Source organism: Garra rufa, chromosome 23, assembly GCF_049309525.1.
Source record: "Garra rufa chromosome 23, GarRuf1.0, whole genome shotgun sequence".
NCBI classification, from domain to species: Eukaryota; Metazoa; Chordata; class Actinopteri; order Cypriniformes; family Cyprinidae; genus Garra; species Garra rufa.
In genome coordinates this window covers 38,143,307-38,167,023 of record NC_133383.1, presented here as the reverse complement: position 1 = coordinate 38,167,023, position 23,717 = coordinate 38,143,307, and the positions used below count along the sequence as shown (strand labels likewise).

The window sequence follows — 23,717 nt, the reverse complement described above, 5'->3', positions numbered from 1 at the left end:
GACAAAGTTTTGAAGGTACAACAAGAACTGTCTAATCTTAAGGTAAATATTTGTTATCTCTCTGATTCTGTATTAGTTGTATTGCTGACCAAGTTATCAATGGCAAAGTAATTTTTCAACAAAGTACACAAGCATCAAGGAAGTCTGACATAGTCATATTCTATTTATTACTGACAGTAACAGTCATTGAACTCAGTGGTTCATACAATGTAGTGTAACATCATTACGCACTTTGTTTTCACAGTCTGCACCTTGGCAATCTTATTACATAACACTAATCTGGTATTCAGAGAGGAAGAGGTGTTAAAAAATACAAACATACACTGTGGTTTGTGATTTTAGTGAGCATGCAATCGTACAGTTATGAATATCAGTATTATCTGTTTACCTAATGTTTAACACTGAAGTAAATACTGGTTTGGCAAAATGATACTCATACAAGGCATACAAAACAATGATTTGATTTCATTCAGAAGCCAAATTGGCTCAGAACAACACCACTGATCGAAGGTTTCCAACACGTGCGCTGGCTGAGGACAAAGGCCAAAAAGTGATGAGAAATACAATGTTCTTTTAGAGTGGTCACGTGTCCACTGTGCTTTTTGTTTTACTTGCTGACGATTGGTAGAAGCTCCCCTTTTGCTTTCATGCTTTTAATCTTGGCTTTGATGCTGTCGTCCATGGCCTGTCGGCATCTGACTGCATAGTGGGCCAAAGTTTCCTCCTTCTCGTCCCATGGAGGCAGGGCGTGGAAGACTTCAGGAGCCGCCAAGCTCAGTTCTGCAATGGCAGCTGTTCTCGAAATGGTATTGCGGTCAACGCCGACTCGATCAAAAGCCACTTTCATGGATACGCTACGTCGAAACTCTTGCAGTGCCGCCATATATCGCGCAATGACACCCACAACGTTTTTCACTGAAAAATAGTAACATTCTTTAGTGAAGCAAAATTTGACTTGAATGACAATCAAAATATCTAGCATTATTATTCATTATCTAGATGTCTTGAGTTACATTTCTTACTTCGGACACGTGTGTTCTCTCCATCTCTGCTTCTCTTTGATGAAATCTTGATGGTCCTTTGCCTGTCCAGTGGATGCAACTCCACTTCCTCAAAAGAGTCAAAGAGGGCTGGTGAGTCAAACGCAGTGCCCTCTTCAGCAATGGAGGTGATAATCTGATGCGAGCTTCCTGCCTCCATTTGACTTGATGAAAGTGTCCTCCTTTTATCTGCCAATCACAGCAAACAAGAGAATCGTTTTTCAAATCACAACCTGCATTCTGATCTCAATGCTTCGTTTCATGTCATGCAAAGTAAGACTGCAATACACTACATGATTTCCGCCAATTTACAGTCTGGGGAAATTGACGCTTGTTGCTCGAAGTTGGCGAACAACTTCTGGTAGTGTATGAACCGCAGTTGTTTAGTGTATGATGGCCAGTTTTTAAAAATCGGGAAGTATGACGTAAAGTATTTTAATATCTACTCAGTTTTTCAAAGTTGTGTAGCTTATTCAAGCCTCTTGTTGTTGCCAAAATGGCATATGATGGGGTTTATAAAGAATAGTCACCTGGCCGTAGCTGGTCTTGTAGGAAGTCACAGATGAGCTCAGCCTTCTTGGTGAGTTCCTGTTGCAGAAGCTCTTTGTCTTGTCTCAGGCCGCTGATGGTTTCACCCATCAACTCATTTTTGCTTCTCTCAGCCTGCAGTAGTGTTTTCAGTCTCTCTATTTCATGCACAGCTGGAGAAACTGTTTGAAATAGAAACAGAGCTTTACCTCAGGAGTTCCTGCTACCTCTGGAAAGATATATTTAAATGTAATTATTGTGTGCTGATCTAAAATTTGATAATAAATCCTGATCAGAAAACAGAGAAATATGTGGTGAACAGTTAGGGCTGTCAACTGATTTGAAATTTTAATTGAATGAATTACACAAGTGCTAAATTTTTCACTATTAACTACATACTGTATCTACAGCAATTAAGTTTTTCATGGTAGTCCTTGGAGCTGTTTACACAGGATATTTGTCTATTCTATACATTATTTTTTTTTCTCCACTGAATAAAAAAAGGTAATTGCGACTTTTTCCCTTATAATTCTTTACAAGTTTACATCTCCCAATACTGACTGTTTTTCTCAGAATTGTGAGATATAAACTCGCATTTCTGAAAAATTAAGATGATAGAAACTTGCAATTGCGTGTTATAAAGTCAGAATTGCAAAATATAAACTCACAATTCTTTTTTTGTCAGAATTTTGTGAAAAACTCCGAATTCTGGGAAATAAACTTTTAACTCTGAGAAAAAAAATTTAGTTGACTTAAAAAAAAATCTCAGAATTGCATTTATATCGCAATAGTGACTCGCAATTGCATGTTATAAAGTCAGAATTGCAAGATATAAAAACTTTCTGAGAACAGTCTTTTTAGACTTCAACTCATAATTCCGAGTTTATATCTTACAACTTGGAGAAAAAAGTCTGAATTGTGAGAAAAAAGTCAGAGTTCTGATAAAGTCACAGTTGCAAGAAAAAAAGTCAGAATTGCAAGATACAAACTCGAATTTTCAAAAAAAAAAAGGTCTGAATTGTGAGATACAAAGTTGCATATGTGATAAAGTCAGAATTGCAAGAAAAAAATTTAATTGTGAGATACAAACTTGCATTTGTGAGAAAAAATCTCAATTGCGAGAAAAAAAGAATTGTGAGATTAAAACTCGCACATGAGAAAAAAAATCGAATTCAGAAGCGTTTCCTCACAATTCTGACTTTATAACTCGCAATTGTGGATTAATATCATACAATTCTGAGAAAAAAGTCTAAAGTGTGACTAGATCTTGTAATTGTGCATTTATATCACACAGTTCTGACTTTATATTTGCCAATTGTGAGTTTATATCACAATTCAGGTTTATAACTCACAATCGTAAGTTTATCTCTTACAATTCAGAAGAAAAAAGTCTGACTTGCGAGAAAGTCAGAATTATGAGAAACAAATTCGCAATTGCAAGGAAAGTCAGAATTGTGAGAGAAAAAGTTAAAATTATGAGATACAAATTCTGACTGCAATTATAAGTTTGTATTTCATAATTTTGAGTTTTTCTCTTGCAATTGTGGGTTTATATTATGCAATTCTTAGAAAAAAAGTCTGAATTGTGACTATTACTCACAATTGCAAGTTTATACCTCGATTCAGAGGAAAAAAAGAAAGAATGGCGAGATACAAAATCGCATTTGTGAGAAACTGAATTCCGAATTTAATCTAGCATTTCTAACTTTTATTTCTCGCAACTGTGGGTTTATATCACGCAATTCTGATAAAAGAAGTCATAACCTTTTTTTATTTTTTATTCAGTGGAGGAAACGGACTTGACTTTTTTCCCACAACTGGAGTTTGTATCTCATAATTTTGAGTTTTCCTATTGCAATTGCAATTGTGAGACAAAAACTCAAAATTGTGAGATACAAACTGGCAATTGTGGGAAAATTTGTAAAAATTGTACCCAATTTGTAACTCATTATTTTGACTTTTTCTCTCGCAATTGCGAGTATCTCATAATTCTGACTTTCAGAATTGTAAGATGTAAACTTACGATTGTGAGTTATAAAGTCAGAACTGTGTGATATAAATGCACAATTGCAAGTTATAAAGTCAGAATTGTGAGAAAAGCTTGTAGTTCTGAATTAGAATTTTTCTTACAAATGCCAATTTGTATCTAAGTATATGCCTAGTGTAATTAATGTAAAAGGTTTTTTTAACTGGACAAAAGAATTCCAAATATCGTTCATTGCTGTAATGTTAGAATACATCATTTCTCTTTCCAGAAGAATTTATTTTGATTGATTTCCATGAATCTAGAATCTATAAATGTGATCCAGTTATCATTGTCTACAAAGGGAGTAGAATTTAAATACATCTTACAACAAAAGCAGAGATTTCCTTCCCTTTGTCTGGGTTGATTTAAATTTAGATCTTCTTTATAAAACTACCTTAAATGCCTTTTCTTTTAGTGGTTTTATTTTTGCTACTTCAAATATATTCATTTTGTGATTAAAAAGCATAAATTCCAATTAAAAAAAATTAAATAAAATACCATACCATACCACCGAATCATGGAAACAAACTAGTAAAAGCAAAATTATGAAATAAAAACATAACATAAGATGCCACATGCAAAAAAGCTGAATAATTACAGCAATTGATTCAAACGCAAAAACAGATCACAGCCAAGATTTGGTCATTGATTTTATTGTAACGCATCAGAAAATGACAAATAAGACCACTTTAGACACACCAGGATGATGGAGTATTTACACACTTGAAAATAAACACCAGTCTTTGTAGAAGTGCTAAAATGAGGACGTCAGTGTGTAGGTACAAAACTGGTCAGGTGAAGATTTCCCAACCATATGAAAAGACGTGACCTTTCAAAACCATAATAAATGCTGATGTCTTTTTTTCCTTTATATGAACACTTGTGGACAATGTGATATACATACCAAACGCCAGTTTTTATAAGAAACATAATACTTGGTTGTAAAAGGTGATCTAAGCTACTGAGCCTTCCATTGTTTCAAAGGGGTCCTATTATGCTTTTTCACTTTTTGAATTTTTGCCAGTGTGTGGTGCGTATGTTTGGGCATAAAAACATCTACAAAGTTACAAATCTCAAGTCCACTCCAAAGGGAGATATTTAGCTTTTTTTTTAAAAATCCCTTTTCAAGCACTACAACAAACAGCTCCTTTGGACTACACAGCATTTAAATAAATCCCGCCTACGGAAATTCAAATCGTTGGGAGGATTAGCCTAAATTTAACGATGTAGCATGGATAGCTGCTTCTGGGATGCTTCAGCGAGCCGCAGGATGCCTGGTATAAATGCAAGCATTGACTAAAGTGTCCGTGAACTCCTCCGATTGCCGTGCCGGAGCCGCGCCGTCGACGTGTCAAACAACCAATCACAGTTCGCTTCGTTCAGCGTCACGTTTCGGGGCGTGGAAATGCCCCCACAACAACAGACTGGTGTGCAACAAGTCAGTCATTGAATTAACCAGCATTGAGAGTTAAAGAAGAAGAGGGAGAACAAGCAGTAAGTCAGTAATTTGTTCATGAACGTTGCAAAAGTGTATAACAACAATGGCGTCTGCATAAGCACCTCTTAGCAAACACCAAAGTTGCGTCCGAAATCGCATACTAAAATAAATTTGAACGTACTTCATGACTGTTAAAACAGTACGTTCTATATAGTATGAATATGGGTAGCATGAATGGAATTCGGACGTACTACATCCACCCCGTCTCCACTTTCCGCCATTTTTCGAATAACGACTCCTCTCCTGGAGCCTGAAGTGTCCATGGTATGTGTACTGCAGAATTCGGGCGAAAGCAGTAGGTCATCCGGATAATTCTCGTCTACTGTATTTCGAATACTATGAATTCGGACATACTACTCGCCTCACATACTGTTTTTCGCATTCTATATAGTAGGGAAGTATGCGATTTCGGACGCAGCACAAGTAAATCAGTCATCTGCGCTTTGTTTCCTGGTGGACCGAAAATAAACGCGACACTCGTGTCTCCCGGAAATCCGATCAAATTCAACCAATCAGATGATGACTTCAAAATTCCTGAAGTGTTTCCAGTTAAGTGTACCATATGCATCAAACGTTTAGCCAATGTTCCATGGGCATGACCTCTGAGGCTGAGACTACCTCCTGTAGCGAACCGATGTGTTTTTGTAAGAAAAATATCCATATTTAAAACGTAAGAATCACTTTAATCTAACTTGCGTTAACAGTTGTACACGGAACTTGCTGCTTTGGGAAGGGGGTGGAAGGACCGAAACGCCGTCTAAGGCCGTGTTCACACTTGGCGTCTTTTTTGACAAGAAAAAGTTGACAAGGGCGCTTTTTTAGTTACAAAAAAAATCTAGCAGCATTGCAGCAGGGGGCGTCTTTTTGTTGCTATAACAACAGCTGCAACAGTATCCCAGAGCCATTGGCTTTGCAGTAGCCTATGTGTGGTGCAGAAATGTCGATAAAATAGGAAGCTGGCTCTTTTCTTTTTTGGCATTTTTGCCTTTTATTTGATAGGACAATATGTAGACAAGAAGCGAAGTGGGAGAGAGGGGACGGGTTCGGGAAAGGTCTGTGGGCCGGGATTCGAAAAATGGACGCCCAAAGCGCAACAGCTCTACTGTACATGACGATGTGCGGCTCAAGAAGCTATCTGTGCTGCACGTTGGTTTTTGAAGTTAATGGGGAGGTCCTACAATAAAATAAAAGTATATCTACCGGCACCTTTCCCATTTTTTCCTTGTTGTTCTTGTTGTTATGGAAACGACAGGTCTAGCTACTCGCTTGTCATTGGTCAGCTGTCAAAAAAGCGCTTGACGTAGAGTGTTTTCTTCAGAAAAGTTAAACTTTTTTCAATTTGAAAAGACACTCTGAGCTGCAGAAAAAGACTGCGGCGGTGGCGTTTAAAAAAGCGCTCAGGACTTTTGAAAACATGGTTTAGTCCATAGGATTATAATGTAAAACAGACACTGGCAGTTTCAAAAAAGACGCCAAGTGTAAACACGCCCTAAGCTGTTCGCCAATCGTAACGCAGTGGGACTGCTAACCAATCACAACACATTTTGTTTTTCAGAAGGCGTGCCTTCATCAAACCCCCAAATTAATTGAGCCATTTGTGCCAAGCTGGGGAGAAAGCTATTGTAATCATGTAAATTATGTAAAAAAAAATATTGCGTTTTTCGTACCACCAAGCACGAGAGCCTGTTCTAGTGCACCCCCAAAACAAAATAAAGACTTTGTAAAAGAGCATAATAGGACCCCTTTAAAGTCAGCTTTACTAATGCCATCCAGCGAATTTCATTAGATATTGTAAATATGTGAGCCCTTGAGTGACTTTTTCCACTGCACACAATTGCAACATCTCACAGTACGAAATCGTGGAATATCATGAATATCAAGTTGATAATTGTCTGGTTGTTTATACTGAATAACCTAATCTCACATTTCTGAAAGTAACATTATATGCTGATAGGTCTACATGATATCACTCAGGTAAAAATTACAAATGTGATACAAAACAGCGGAGTAATAAAACTTTGTAGGATGCTTATAAATATCTAAATTCTCCATTTGACTGTCAGTCATGCATCAGGAATGACGCTTTTGTCCATTTAGTGTGATGTTAATTGATAAAAACCGATCTCATGGAACCAGCAAAGGAAGATAAAGCAACAAAATACAGTTTAAGGTGGTTTTGATATAGTGATAATTCACATTTGTATATTTAAAGATACTGGAGATGAGTAAAAACCATCAAAACGGTTTGACAAAACTCAAAATATCTCGTCTTGATTGTTACAATGCTACATGACTAACGTGAATAAGCACTAGACTATTCTAAAGGTTTTAAATGGTTATAAACAGGTTTGTGTTGACTAAATGAGTCAATAGTCAGTAACTATCACAGTATAGATAATTTTGTTGAAATGAATGGAATGGAAATAGTTCATATGTCTGACCGTGAATCGTTCATCTCGTAGTGCTGAAGCTGAATCGTTCATATCCAATGTTCTTGACCGATCGGTAGCTTTTCGTTCATACACTGGCCAAAACCATAGGTATAATAATGGCATTTGTCTGTGAATGGAGATTTTTGGGGATCAGCAGTTACATATACGAAGGGTCATTTTTGCCTGAAGATTGTTCGTCACAAAAAATAAAGGACTCTTGTGAAGATTCTTGCTTCTTTTTCTGACCGATTCGAAGCCTGCATTTATTAATACAGGCCTTTTTCAGCTTGGATGATTCCACAGGTGTCCATCCGTCTATAGTAGAACAACGCAGAACATATGCTGTGAGGAAAAAAAGAAAGTTATATTTTAATGAAAATATTTTAGATAAAACAATAGGAAAATTAAGTTTAGGGAAAACAAAAAAAGTAAAGGCTTTGAGACAAATATAACGAATATTCACAATAAAAACAAATAATTGAATGCATTTTTAAGTAGTTATTTTATTTAAAAATGTTAAGTACTGTTTTAATAGTGTTTGATTTACATTTCTGACGCAAAAACAGTGTTAAAGTTGAATCAAGTATTGTAAGGTTTCAATAAAAGTACATTGTCGTTAAAAATTTTGGAATCTGTAAGATTTTGTGTGTTTTTTAAAGACTTATCTGCTCACCAAGGCTGTGTTTATTTGATGAAAAATACAGAAAAAAAAGTAATATTGTGAAATATTATTGCAGTTTAAAATAGTGGTTTTCTATTTTCATTATTAAATGGTCAACAGTGTAGAACATCCTTGATTATTTTAGTTTTTGTTTTACTGGGGTTTAATAACATTTTAAATCTACTTGATGGTTCTAAAAAAAAGCTATTCAGACTCAGAGTAAACCGGCACAAATATTAAGATATATATTTAATATCAGCAAATTGCTGAAGGCTTTTAAAGACACAACTGTTCAAAGTTTTGAGATCAGTAACATAATTTGTTTTTGAATAATCATCAAAGCTACATTTGATTAAAAATACAGAAAAAACAGTAATATTGTGAAATATTATTGCAGTTTAAAATAGTGGTTTTCTATTTTAATATACTTTAAAATAGAATTTATTCCTGTGATGCAAAGCTGAATTTTCAGCATCATTACTCCAGTCTTCAGTGTCACATGATCCTTCAGAAATCATTCTAATATTCTGATTTGATTTTTTGGAACCTGTGATAGTTTTTTTTTCAGAATTCTTTGATAAACAAGTAAAAAAAAAAAAGCATTTATTTAAAACAGAACTCTTTTCTAACAATATACACTACAGTTTAAAGCTTGGGATCAGTAATTTTATTCTTTCTTTGCTTGAAAGAAATTAATACATTTATTTAACAAGGATGTATTAAATTGATAAAAAAGTGATAGTAAAGACTTATATTGTAAGAAAACATTTCCATTTTAAATAAATGCTGTTCTTTTTTAACTTTTAACTTAACCTTTTAATGTAGGATGATTTTGAAGTTGGAGAAGAAAATAAGATGGGAGTTTTTCGACATACCCTAACTGTCTTGAACCGGAATACACAGAGTTCACGCAGAGCTAGACAAGATGAGCATTTGAGGTTAAAAAGTATATAAATTGTAATTTTTTTCGCTAGATAAGACCCTTCTTCCTCGGCTGGGATCGTTTAGAGTCATTTAAACTGCATTTTGGAAGTTCAAACTCGGGGGCACCATAGAAGTCCACTATATGGGAAAAAAAAAAAAAAAAAAAAACATAATTTCTTATCAACTCAAGAAAGAAAGACATGAACATCTTGGATGACAACGGGGTGAGTAAATTATCATTAAATAATTGTTTGGAACTTTTTGAACTTTTGTGGAAAGTAAGATAAATAGAACAGCACTTATTTAAAATAGAAATCTTTTGTAACATTCTAAATGTCTTTTATCTCACAATTGATTGTGAACAACTGATTGTGTCATTGCTAAAAATAAGAGTGGAACAAATAACAGTGGAATGAAAAAACGTTCTGAGACATTCAGTCCCATTTCGAATACTTACACATAATCCCATCCACTCTTCTTCTGTCCAAGATCTTCTTCCCGTCAGGTACTTTCCCCCTCTTCCCAAAAGCAACGGCCCCGTTGAGATCCTCCTCGCTGAAGAAGTGCTCGAACAGCAGGTGGAAGAGTCTCATGCTGTCCTGCCGGGACTCTTGCAGCATAGACGCCAGTTTGTAGTGCGGCAGGTAGAGTCCGCTTCCCGGAAACAGCTCTTGTTCTCCCAGTCTGGCCGGACTAGACAGGGGCATCTGCGTCCGCTCGTGAAACACCAGGATTCGATCAATAACCGTCTGCAGGTTTTGTAGGGTTATCGTATCTGCATAAATAATGAGACATACATTAAAAAACATTTCCTGGCTGGTGTATCAAACTGATATACACTCTTCAAAACCATAGAAGAACCTTTTTTGTCTAAGTGGTTCCATAAAGAACCTTTAACATCTGTTTCACAAAAGGTTCTTTGTGGTGAAAGAAGGTTCTTCAGATTATAAAAAGAAAAGTAAGAGACGGTTCTTTAAAGAACCTTTGACTGAATGGTTCTTTGTGGAAGCAAAAATGGTTCTTCTAAGCACCTTTATTTTTCAGAGATTTTTTTAGATCTGTTATGGACTGCTAGCTCACCTATGCTTGTTATAAACTCTTCCAGGTGTTTTCTCTCCTCAAAATACCTCTCACTGTTTGGACTCAGATCTGATGGGCAGAACTGCTCTTCTGAACTGTGTGCAGCTGGAATCAGATGCTCTGTAATACATCAAATGAGCGTTTTAGGAGCTTTAATAGAGGACGAACTCTTCTGTCCAAACCAATCAGCTGGCAGAAACCAAACGCACATCATACTTCAAACCAAATGCTTTTCCCACACAACAAAACAGTAAAGGACTGGTCTGTATTTCAGTTCAAACAATTGGCGAGTCCACAGACAATAAAGCCATTTTCATCAGAGAAATTTTTATTTTATTTGCCATGATGCAAAGTTTCCTCCAAATTCATTTGCCTCATGCAAATTCATTCATTGTTAAAATAAATACAGAGGGAAAATTCAACTAGCGTACCACAGCACAGCTGTAGTTTTAAAGGTAAATATCACAAAACCTGTCAATATATTTTGGTCAAAAACATCAGGGACCATTGACATTAATTCATTATAAAAAAGCAAATTTTCCTGCCAAATTCTAACATCTTATTTCTCACAATTTTTCATATTTCTTATTACTTTAACGCAGTATTTCCTATCGTTTTGGTAATGCAATAGTTTTTTTACCAGCAAAAATTAGCCAGTACAAAAAATACTACTATTATGCAAATAATATATATATATATATATATATATATATATATATAAATTGTATTGCCTTCTTTTAATTTGAAGTAAATATGAGCTGGATAGGTTATTGACAAGTTGTGTGAGATTTACCAATTAATATCAAACTGCAATATTATTTTAGCAAGCTTAACAAGTTCTTGCGCAAAAAAAACTAACCATGGAGGGCTTTCAAAATCACAGCGTAATCCATCTTCTCGTGTGAACCTGTAAACAGAATAAAATTATAGTTTGTCCGCAATAAAGAGATATTAATATGATCTATTAAGCATTTTAATGCATGCTTATGACAAAACACACAATCATATGACACTTTAACAACATTAACTCTACTGACATCCATTTTCCTCTCAATAAAGAGAGAAAGTTTCGAGAAAACTCACCTGTTATTTTGGTTCGGTTTATTTGGAGTTAAAGCAATAAGAGCCTCATCCATTTCCATCTTGACTGAAATGTCAAATATCCCCAGAGTCTCTTGGGAAAACAGCTTAATGTCTTATTGCAGAATGGGAGAGGACGCCATCTTATTAACTAGCTTACCGAGACTAAATAACTGCCTGGGTAATAGCGAATTTATTCATAATGCCATGTAGAGAGAGAGACAAGTCCCAGAAAATAGGATTTTACAACAACAAAAAAAAAGTGATCACAATGTACAAATCTAGAATTAGTTAAAAAAGGTAAACATTGAACCGCAGTTAAACAAAGTTAAATATTAATTTAACATGGTTTACCTGACCCTCTCTTCTCGCAACTGTTAGCAGAAATTTCATAATGATAAACAGAAGTCCCACCATAAACATGAGCATTTGATTTATTTTTGTTTCACCTGTTTTAAGCTGTAAGGCCTCTCAGTTGGAGGCCCCAGGGCACCGGCCCTAAAATATTAATGTTCAGTTAACTTATTTAAAGGATTAGTTCACCCCTGGAATAAATTTCCTGATAATTTACCCACTTGTCATCCAAGATGTTCATGTCTTTCTTTCTTCAGTCGAAAAGAAATGAAGGTTTTCGAGGAAAACATTCCAGGATTTTTCTCCATATAGTGGACTTCAATGGGGATCAACAGGTTGAAGGTCCAAATTGCAGTTTCAGTGAAGCTTTAAAGAGCTCTACATGATCCCAGTTGAGGAATGAGGGTTTTATCTAGGGAAACAATCAGTCATTTTCCAAAAAAAAAAAACTTTTTAATCACAAATGCTCATCTTGCACCAGCTTGACTTCACGCATTAGGTAGTCATACTCATGTGACGTAGGCAAAAGTAATAACCCAGTGTTTACAAAGTAAACATGGAAAGAAAGTCAAACACCCTTTACAAAAAAAAAGGTAAAACAACAATGTCGGATGATTTTGTCTTCATCTGGAGTTTTCACTAGGGATGCACCAAAATAAAAATTCTTGGCAGAAGCTGAAGCCGAACAAAATTATACATGGTTACCGAACATGTTTTTTCCCCCATGTATGTTTGCCAGTTTTTTTCACCATTGCAAAAATGTGCTTTTTCAGCTTTGTCTTGCTTTAAAAAAATAACAATAATAATTTAAATATTTACTCAACACAGAACATTTTTAACATTCTAGTAGACATTGTAGCCTACCAACAAAGCACAATTTATCCTAAAATTAATGAGTTTGTAAAATCATATTCTTTGGCCATTTTTAAGACCTCCTTCTTGAATCAAGCATGTGTTTTTAATGTACAAATAAATGCAGGCTTGCTGAGCGAAGGTGAATGTTATAGTAAATGTACTAATAGAGCTGTTGTAATGACTGTTATCATTAATTTTGTCTTTTTTATTTTATTTTACAGAACAACAGTAAAATTACAATACTAACATTTATGAATGTTGACTTTTATTTTGGCGGAAACCCACAAGAAGACCTCAGTACAACTTTTTTTTTGCTGGCAGCAGCAGATTTATGAATGATTCTCATCACACAGATTTCCCTTGCACTTTGGACTTTGAACCCTGGCTAAAGAGCTTGTGCAGAGCTGTCAGATTAACATATCATTCTGTGGTTTATTTACTAATGGTTTACAGTAACCAGAAACAACCACTCCTTTCTCTGGCCGACATGCAATGCGGTTCTAAACAGTCTCTCTCTGTCGGTGCTTGTAATGATTTTTGCGTCTTTCTCAGACAGTTTTAAAAGCTTCCAAACGGCTGACATCTTTGCTGTGTTAGTGCGCGCCTCTATTTGATCGCGTTTGAGTATAATTTATTCAGCCTATTCACTTATTAATTTTGGTTGCCGAACATTCGGCGCATCCCTAGTTTTAACCCTTTCCTACCGTTTTGAACCAGAGAACACAGATGAAGAACTAACTAAGAACTAATGACTTTTCCAACTTTCCTACATAATGCGTGAAGATATAGATGCATTGCAGAGCTAGTGCAAGACGAGCATTTGTGGTTAAAAATATATACATTTTTATTGTTTTAAGAAAACGGCAGATTGTTACACTAGGTAAGACCCTTATTCCTTTGAAGTTGCACTGAAACTGCAATTTGAACCTACAACCCATTGATCCCCACTGAAGTCCACTATATGGAGAAAAATCCAGGAATGTTTTTCTCAAAAACCTTAATTTCTTTTCGACTGAAGAAAGAAAGACATGAACATCTTGGATGACAAGGGGGTGAGTGAATTATCAGGACATTTTTATTCTGGAAGTGAACTAATCCTTTAAACTGAGGAAAACTTTTAACATTACATGGTTATTATGAAATTAAACATTTTCAGCAACAAAAGATTCTTGAATAATTTGTTCTAGTTATTGTGTATGATGGCATAAATTTATTTATTTTTAATCTAAGATTACGAGAGTAAAGTCAAAATATTACGGGAATAAAGTCAAAATATTTTATACTTCTTGTCTAGATGATTTATGCCCTCTCTCCTCCAGGCCAGCACGGGCTACTCCTTCAAACCCTTGGCTATCCGATGTTCTTCGTGAGCATCGGTCCAAACTCAGGGCAGCCGAGAGAAAATGGCACAAATCTAAAGACCCATCTGACTTGAGTATGTATCGGTCTCTGCTTTCATCTTTCTCTACTCATGTCCATACTGCCAAATCTTCTTATTTCCACAACAAGATCAACAATGCTGCGGACGCACGGAATCTTTTCAAAACTTTTAACTCACTGCTCTGTCCCCCTCCACCTCCTACAATCACTTCTATAACAGCTGATGATTTCGCCACATTCTTTACACACAAAACTACATCTATCAGTAGTCAGTTCTCAGCTCCACACTTACAGGAACTAAAATCGACCACACCCACAACCAAAACTCCCCTCTTCTCCTTCTGTCCCCATTCTGAGGAAGAAGTATCCAAACTTTTCCTCTCCAGCCATCCGACGATATGTCCCTTAGATCCTATCCCCACACACCTTCTCCAAGCAATCTCTCCCACAATCCTACCAGCGCTAACACACATCATCAACACATCTCTTCTCACAGGCACTTTCCCCACTACATTTAAGCAGGCCCGGGTAACCCCACTGCTCAAAAAACCTACACTTAACACTTCACTCATTGACAACTACAGACATGTCTCCCTCCTTCCATTCATAGCAAAAACACTGGAACGAGCTGTCTTCAACCAGCTATCTTTATTTCTCTCACAGAACAACCTATTGGATGCTAACCAGTCAGGTTTCAGGAGTGGTCACTCAACTGAGACTGCACTACTGTCTGTCACTGAAGCCTTGCGGACTGCAAAAGCTGATTCCAAATCATCAGTACTTATTTTGTTGGACCTATCTGCAGCTTTTGACACGGTGAATCACCAGATCCTCCTGTCGACCCTCTCATCGCTGGGCATCACAGGGACACCACTTCGCTGGTTCAAATCGTACCTCTCTGGTAGGTCTTTCAGAGTGGCCTGGGGAGGTGAGGTATCTAAAACTCATCAACTGGTCACTGGGGTTCCTCAGGGATCAGTTCTTGGACCTCTCCTCTTCTCCATATACACTACATCTCTGGGTCCCATCATACAGGCACATGGCTTTTCCTACCATTGCTATGCTGATGACACACAGCTCTGTCTTTCATTCAAACCAGACGATCCATCGGTAGCCGCACGGATCTCAGGTTGCCTGGCGGATATCTCTGCATGGATGAAGGAGCACCATCTACAGCTCAATCTGGCAAAGACTGAGCTCCTTGTCTTTCCTGCCACTCCAACTCTACACAATGATTTCACCATCCAGTTAGGTTCATCAACAATTACCCCATCGACTTCAGCCAGAAATCTTGGTGTAATCTTTGATGACAAATTAACTTTCAAAGACCACATTGCTAAAACTGCTTGATCTTGCAGGTTTGCGTTGTACAACATCAGAAAGATCAGGCCCTTCCTAACAGAGCATGCTGCACAACTCCTCGTCCAGGCCCTGGTTATTTCTAGGCTGGACTACTGCAATGCTCTTTTAGCTGGTCTTCCAGCATGTACAATCAGGCCTCTACAAATGATTCAGAATGCAGCAGCACGGCTGGTCTTCAATGAGCCCACAAAGGCCCATGTCTCACCTCTCTTTATATCCCTGCACTGGCTACCGGTTACAGCACGCATCAAATTCAAGACACTGATGCTGGCATATAGGACAGTCACCAGCTCTTCACCTGCCTACCTCCGTTCACTACTACACATCTACACTCCTTCCAGAAGTCTGAGATCCTCTAGTGAAAGACGCCTCATTGTACCACCACAGAGAGGCACGAAATCACTTTCCAGAACATTCTCGGTCACTGTTCCTGCCTGGTGGAACGTTCTTCCCACACCTATCCGGAATGCTGCCTCCTTAACAGTTTTCAAACGACTGCTAAAAACCCATCTTTTTCAAATCTATCTGACCCAATTAAAAAAAATAAAAAATAAAAATCTTTCTTGATCTTGTCTTTATAGCATGTACTCATATAACAATGCCTGATGTATGGTATTTTCGAGCACTTCCCGCTTCGATCTGTCTCTTAGGATGAATCGCTTGCTGTTCTCCCCAATTGTAAGTCGCTTTGGATAAAAGCGTCAGCCAAATGAATAAATGTAAATGAATAAATGTAAATGTATACAGCTGCGTTGACCTTGGACCTCAGAAAACACAGTGGACCAACACCAGCAGATGACATGGCACCCCAAACCGTCACTGACTGTGGAAACTTTACACTGGACCTCAAGCAACATGGATTCTGTGCCTCTCCTCTCTTCCTCCAGACTCTGGGACCCTGATTTCCAAAGGAAATGCAAAATTTACTTTCATCAGAGAACATAACTTTGGATCACTCAGCAGCAGTCCAGTCCTTTTTGTCTTTAGCCCAGGCGAGACGCTTCTGACGTTGTCTGTTGTTCAAGAGTGGCTTGACACAAGGAATGCGACAGCTGAAACCCATGTCTTGCATACGTCTGTGTGTATAGTGGTTCTTGAAGCACTGACTCCAGCTGCAGTCCACTCTTTGTGAATCTCCCCCACATTTTTGAATGGGTTTTGTTTCACAATTCTCTCCAGGGTGCGGTTATCCCTATTGCTTGTACACTTTTTTCTACCACATCTTTTTCTTCTCTTCGCCTCTCTATTAATGTGCTTGGACACAGAGCTCTGTGAACAGCCAGCCTCTTTTGCAATGACCTTTTGTGTCGTGACCAATGGTCGTCTTTTGGACAACTGTCAAATCAGCAGTCTTCCCCATGATTGTGTAGCCTACAGAACTAGACTGAGAGACCATTTAAAGACCTTTGCAGGTGTTTTGAGTTAATTAGCTGATTAGAGTGTGGCACCAGGTGTCTTCAATACTCAACCTTTTCACAATATTCTAATTTTCTGAGATACTGAATTGGGGTTTTCATTAGTTGTCAGTTATAATCATCAAAATTAAAAGAAATAAACACTTGAAATATATCAGTCTGTGTGGAATGAACATATACATTATACAAGTTTCACTTCTTGAATGGAATTAGTGAAATAAATCAACTTTTTGAAGATATTCTAATTATATGACCAGCACCTGTACAAGACGTTTTTGCGGAGTAGGCGGGGACAGTTTCACAAAGAAAATAATTTGATGAAACAAATTGATTCACGTGAATAAAGGCATCTGTCCCGTCACATTAAAGAGTGTGAAAAACATTATTGCAAGACTTGCAATAATGTGTTTTTCACGTTCTTTAATTTGTTTGTGTTTCATCATAAAAGTGACAGATTTTGAAAGCTGAGATTTTGTTTAACATTAAAGGTGCAATGTGTAATATTTAAGATGATCTCTAGACAGAAATGCAATATAGTATACATAACTATGTTTTCTACTATGGGGTGTATTAAGACCTTACTTAATGAACCATTATGTTTTTATTACCTTAAAATTATCAGTTTATATCTACATACCCTCACATGGAAGTCGCCGTATTGTTTCTACAGTAGCGCTAAACGGACAAACTGCTCTACAGATCGCGTTTCATCACTGTTGTTCTAGCAGAAAAACACTGACACAATGATGAACAAGTAACTGTAATATTCACAATAACATCGTTTTAATAAATATAATTCCTTAATTTACGTTTTAAAAGAAACCTCATTACTCTTTGCGGTCTAAAAGGACGACATCTTAATCCCGTGTGGGCCACCGTAGCTTCTGTAAAGGGAGGGGTGAGCGGTGGACGGGAGCCGTTGGTTGCAATTCACAACCTCACCACTAGATGCTGCAAAAATCTACACACTGCTCCTTTAGAAGTACCAAAAGCACAAAGCTTATTGCTATTATTGGGTGGCTAGTGCAGAGCTGCCAGAAAAGAATCGAAGACATGAAATATTATTTCCAAGCATACTGTCTATGCAAGTATAACACATGGTATGATTTCTGTTAATAAATCCACATATATTCAAATAAATTCCTGTGGCTTGGCAATCTGGGCCATTTGTATGTGCAGGCTATATGCCCAAAATATTATAACTTTAATTGCTACGACTTTATTCTCAAAACATTTCGACTTTATTCTCAAAATATTAAGACTTTAATCTCATAATTGTAGATTTTTTCATTTTTTAACATTGCACTAAAACCCTGTCGTACTTTGAAATAAGTCATTTTTGTACAAAAAAAAACCTACATAGATGTGTGATATTACAAAAAATACAGCCTTAGTTTCTAACGTGTCTCTGTCAGTGAATCTATATTTCCACATATCCAGTTATCGCCAATGTAAAATTATCCATCTAGTCCTGATGCAAATGTTAAATTTTAAACATTTAGGTGTCATAAAACTGTCATAAAATGTTTAAGAATTATGTTGCATTTATGCATTTCATTTAACTGAACAAGTAGCACTAATATACTGCTTTCATATTTACATAAAGCTGTGTCATCCATAATGCAGTCATTCTTATTCCTTATTAAAGGAATAGTTCATCCAAAAATGAAAATTTGCTAAAATTGACTCATCCTTAGGCCATCCAAGATACAGATGAGTTTGTTTCTTCATCAGATTTGGAGATATCAAAAAAAGTTCATCTCCTGTTGTCCCCTCATATCAAAATCATTCTAACGGCACCCATTCACTGCAGATGATCCATTGGTGAGTAAGTGATGCAATGCTACATTTCTCCAAATGTTTCTATGAAGAAACAAACTCATCTACATCTTTGATGGCCTGAGGGTGAGTATATTTCCAGAAATAGCAAATGTTCACTCCCATCTTAAATCAGTGCTTGAATGCAGCATTCTTCTTTTTTGCCAGGCTTGAATCATATCTAAGGTTTAAGCAACACCCTGTCTGTTACATTTCCATTGTGTAGTGTTGGGTTACACTTCTGTGGTGTGATAAATCTAATTTATGGCCTTGACTGAGACAACGTCATAAATGTAATTAAGAAAACCAATATGAGGCAGCACTTCACCAAAGGCACACTCACACAAACACATGCACAATATACAAACCCTCTGGGTTTGTTTGCTATTTCTATGTAAGTACATTATCAGTTTGGATTTTTAGCTATTTCAGGCTATTTAAGATGTTTCCGGTTCAAATGATTTGATTTTCATTCAGCGTGTGATCACTGTTAGCCACAAAAGTGCCTTGCATGATTAAATAATTATACAGAAGCATTTAATTTGCATGCAGCGATGTTCAAAGCAAACTGAATGCACATTTCATGAGGCGCCAGCTTTGCCTCTGAAGCTCTGAATGATTGAGCAACATTGGAATTCCATTTTTAATATTATTTATAGCACATTCACTCTGAGATCATTAAAAGGTTTTGTTTGTTTTAAGCAAACAAAGGCTCAATAGACACCGAATAATATGAATTCAAACACTATACAGTTGCTCCAACATGTACTGTATATCATTGCATTAGATAACAAAATATTAATCCAAGTGTCATTTATCTTGACATATTGCAGAATCATGCTATTCAGCAAAACATAAAAAGAAGATTCAAATAATTAAACAATAGGTGTTGCAAATAAGAGTGCAAAATAAATTAGAAAATCTTTTTTGTTAAGAACAAGTTCTTAAAAATGTACTCTGTGTTTTCCTGTTGGTTTTATTATTCACGGTTATTTTTTAATGGTTTTTTTTTTTCCTCTCTCTATGTTAAATGACACACACACACACACACACACACACACACACACACACACACACACACACACACATACATATATATACACAGTCAAGGACAAAATTATTCATACCCTAGGCAAATTCTGACTTAAAGTTACTTTTATTCGAGTTTTTTTTTACCAGAAATGACACAGGCTTCTCCCAAAAGATAATAAGACAATGTACAAGAGGCTTCATTGTGGGAAAAAAATATTTGTCAGCTTTTATTTACATTTAAACAAAAAGTGACCCTTTGCAAACTGTCACAGTCTGTGGGGAAATCCAAAGTTCTATACCATTCCAAATAGTCCAAGCTGTTCTAAAGCATCCTAATTACCCTGATTCATTGGGAACAGCTGTTTTAATCAACTCAACAGGTGAAAAACAGAAGCTCTCTGCTGTTGGTTTGTGGACAGTCATGGCTAAGACAAAGGAGCTCACTGAGGACCTGCGGCTGCGCATTGTGGCTGCACACAAGTCAGGAAAGGGCTATAAGACCATATCTAAGTGTTTTGAAGCTTCAGTGGCTACAGTGCAAAGTATTATTAAAAAGTACAAGACGTTCTGCACTGTGAAAAATCTCAGAGGACTAGGTCTGATAGCCAAAGGTGACACCTGTGCTGGCCAGGAGGATAGTGAGAGAGGTAAAAAAAGAATCCAAGGATCACCACCAAGACCATCCTGATGAATCTGGGCTCTGCTGGTGGCAACATCTCAGGACAGACAGTCCAACAGACACTGAACACCACTGGGTTCCACAGACGCAGACCAAGGAGGACACCACTTCTACAGGTAAGGCACACAAAAGCCCACTTGGCCTTTGCAAATGCTCATCTGGACAGAGAAGAAGACTTCTGGTCTTCTGTTTTATGGTCAGATGAAACAAAAATTGAACTGTTTGGCCACAATGATGTAGCCTTCATTTGGCGTAAAAAAGGAGAAGCCTTCAACCCTAAGAACACCATCCCCACTGTCAAACACGGTGGTGGGAACCTAATGTTTTGGGGGTGTTTTTCAGCCGATGGACCAGGGAACCTAATCACAGTAAACGGCACCATGAAAAAGGAGCAATACATCAAAATTCTCAACAACAACATCAGGCAGTCTGCAGAGAAACTTGGCCTTGAGCACCAGTGGACATTTCAGCACGACAACCACCCAAAACACACAGCAAAAGTGGTGAAGAAATGGTTAGCAGACAAAAACATTAACGTTTTGCAGTGGCCCAGCCAGAGTCCTGACTTAAATCCAATTGAGAATCTGTGGAGGGAGCTAAAGATCAGGGTGATGGCAAGGAGACCCTCCAACCTGAAAGAGTTGGAGCTCATCACTAAAGATGAATGGGCAAAAATACCAGTGGAGACATGCAAAAAGCTGGTCAGCAATTATAGGAAGCGTTTGATTGCTGTAATAGCCAATAAAGGCTTTTCTATTGATTGTTGAGAAGGGTATGAATAATTTTGGACATGACACTTTTTGTTCAAATGTAAATAAAAGATGAGAAATATTTTTTTCCCACAATGATGCATCTTATACATCATCTTATTATCGTTAGGGAGAAGCCTGTGTCATTTCCGGTCAAAAAAAAAAAAAAACTTGCTGGTTTAATAAAAGTAACTTTAAGTCAGAATTTGCCCGGGGTATGAATAATTTGGGGCTTGGGTGTATATATGTTTTGTTTTTTTGTTTTTTTACTTTTTATTAGGTTACACCAGTCAGTAAATATCTCTACTTTAAAAAAAAAATTAGTGTCTTGAATATTATTTTCAAGTATTATGTTACTTTGTTGTAGACAGTTCAAGACAGTTAGGGTAGGTGGAAAAACTCCCAAAACTCTTTTATTCCTCCAACTTCAAAATCGTCCTACTTTTTTTTTCGTTTCGTTAGATAAGACCCTTATTCTTCAGCTGGGATTGTGTAGAGCTTTTGAAGCTGCCCTGAAACTGCAGTTTGGACCTTCAACCTGTTGGCTCTCAGTGAAGTCCACTAAATGGAGAAAAATCATGGAATGTTTTCCTCAAAAACCTTCATTTATTTTTGACTGAAGAAAGAAAGACATGACCTTCTTGGGTAACATGGACCTGAGCATCATGTAACTGCCCCAGCAACAGGCTGCTACAACTGAACAGTTGAAAAGTTTACATCCTCCTTTTAGAATCTGCAAAAAAAATTTTTTTTTTACCAAAATAAGATGGATCATACAAAATGCATGTTATTGTTTTTTTAGTACTGACCTGAATACGATTTTTCACATAAAAGATGTTTACATATAGTCCACAAGAAAAAAATGGTAGTGGAGTTTATAAAAATGACTGAAGTACTGAATGAAAAAATATGACATTTAGGCAAAATAAGAAAAATGTACACATCTCCAATCTGTTGGAAAGTTTTCAGCCCCAGCTCTTAATGCATTGTTTTTCTTTCTGGAGCATCAGTGAGTGTTTGAACCTTCTGTAATAGTTGCATATGAGTCCTTCAGTTGTCCTCAGTGTGAAAAGATGGATCTCAAAATCATACAGTCACTGTTGAAAAGGTTTCAAATACACAAAAATACCGGTTAACCACAGAATTTGTGGGAACAGCAGGCAGTTTAACTGTTCATGACAAACAAGAGACCCATGAACAACTACCACTAAACAAAAAAACATCTGTGGACCATTCAGGCAACAACACAGTATTAAGAATCAAGTGTATGTAAACTTTTGAACAGGGCCATTTTTATTTTCTCTTGTGGACTATGTAAACATCTTCTATGTGAAATATCTTATACAGGCCAGTACTAAATAAAAAATAACATGCACTTTGTTTGAATCCTCTCATTTTGGTAAAATAATTAACATTTTGCAGATTCTGAAAGGGGTATGTAAACTTTTGACCAACTGTATGACCAATTTGTTAATTCTGAGACATCCTGAGAAAAGGATTTGTTTGCAGATGTCATTTGCATATGATATTGTGTTATCCAATGCAATGACATCCAGAAATTTTAAGTGTGACTCAACCAACAACATTCCCAATCACAAACTCCATGACTTTCGTGCAGAAAAGGGTCTTTACCTGTGTTGTCCGTTCGAGTTTCTGTATTAATTGCCTGCGCTCCCAGAAGATCCATTTCAGGGTTTACACCCATGGAAGCCTCTCCATAAGACAAAGAAGACCTGGGATACTCGTCCCTGTGCAGCACCCCCATAGCGTCAATCCTTCCCGTATGGGGCAAGGTCGCCATACTCTGACTGCAAGCTGGGTTCGAGTTCACGTGCATTTTGTTCTGAGTAACGTGGAAAGGCGCCCGCAAGGGTTTGATCATAGACGAAGGGGAGTTGTCCAACGGAGACGAAGACACCGCCATAGAGTCCCCATCTACAGAGGAAGGCTTCTGGGACATCGAAGATCTGGACGATGGTCGGTTCTGAAGATTTGGCTTGGGCGACTGCGTAACGCCTCCAATGGAGCGATTCCCGTCTGAGCTACTAGGCATTTGAGGATTGGCAACACTGTAATAGTCTTCGCCTCTCTCTTGTTTGATTTTCTTTAAGGCCAGATCAGTGCTGTCCTCGGTTCCCGGTCCTTTTCCAGATCTTTTCCTGTGTGTGATGTTCGCTGTGTGGTTGAATTCCGAGTCGCCGTCTTCGTCGGTAGCCGAGGACTCGCAGACGATGTCGTAGAGGTGGCTGTTGTACTCCTCGCCGTTGTCGTCCATCTCAGAGGGTTCGCTGCAGTTGGAAATATCACACGAGTCGTGGATTTGACTGGAATCTCCCTGGCCAGAATCGCCCTTGTTTTTCACGCCACTGCTGAGGAAGCGCTCGGAGGTGTTCTGCATGACGGCGACCGCCTGAATCATGCTCTCTGTGTTGATGCTTCGGCTTTCTTGGTTGCGTTCCTTGTTTCCCTTTTTGCAGGTGGTGTTTAGGGGCCAGTGGTAGGCGTGACCGGCGCTGCAGCCCCACAGGGCCGTCAGGGTCCCGTGAGAGCCCTCGTTCAGCATGTGTTTGAGGTTGGGGATCAAGGTGCAGATCGTGCCGTGACTGTGGGCCCATTTCACCAGTTTAGCCAGGTTGTCAGAGGATGTGTGCAAGCAGTCCTCCATGTTGAGCCTCCTCCCCTGGGATGATAAAAATGGTTTGTTTTTCAGTGCAATGCATGTATGATAAACTTGAAAACATAAAATGGCAGCTGCAACCAGTTTTACTTCTGTAGGATTCACAATAAGACCATTAAGATGCATT

The 23,717-nt window shown here is 37.5% G+C and overlaps 1 protein-coding gene across 4 annotated transcripts in view; it reads right to left on the bottom strand.

The window, feature by feature from the left end:
* LOC141299214 (uncharacterized protein KIAA1958) overlaps window positions 1–23,717 on the bottom strand; it is a 33,475-nt gene that overhangs the window by 4,477 nt on the left and 5,281 nt on the right. The window contains exons 2-6 of one of the 4 annotated variants that reach the window (XM_073829562.1): window positions 22,546–23,593; window positions 11,049–11,096; window positions 10,190–10,309; window positions 9,567–9,884; window positions 4,247–7,866 (exon numbers count right to left, since the gene is read on the bottom strand). In XM_073829562.1, the coding sequence (XP_073685663.1) occupies window positions 7,682–7,866; window positions 9,567–9,884; window positions 10,190–10,309; window positions 11,049–11,096; window positions 22,546–23,593 (1,719 nt within the window). In that variant the 3' untranslated portion in view covers window positions 4,247–7,681. Of the gene's footprint in view, window positions 1–158; window positions 916–1,022; window positions 1,230–1,570; window positions 1,751–4,246; window positions 7,867–9,566; window positions 9,885–10,189; window positions 10,310–11,048; window positions 11,097–22,545; window positions 23,594–23,717 lie in introns of those variants that run through there. The other 3 variants (XM_073829561.1, XM_073829563.1, XM_073829564.1) reach the window with 3 other exon arrangements.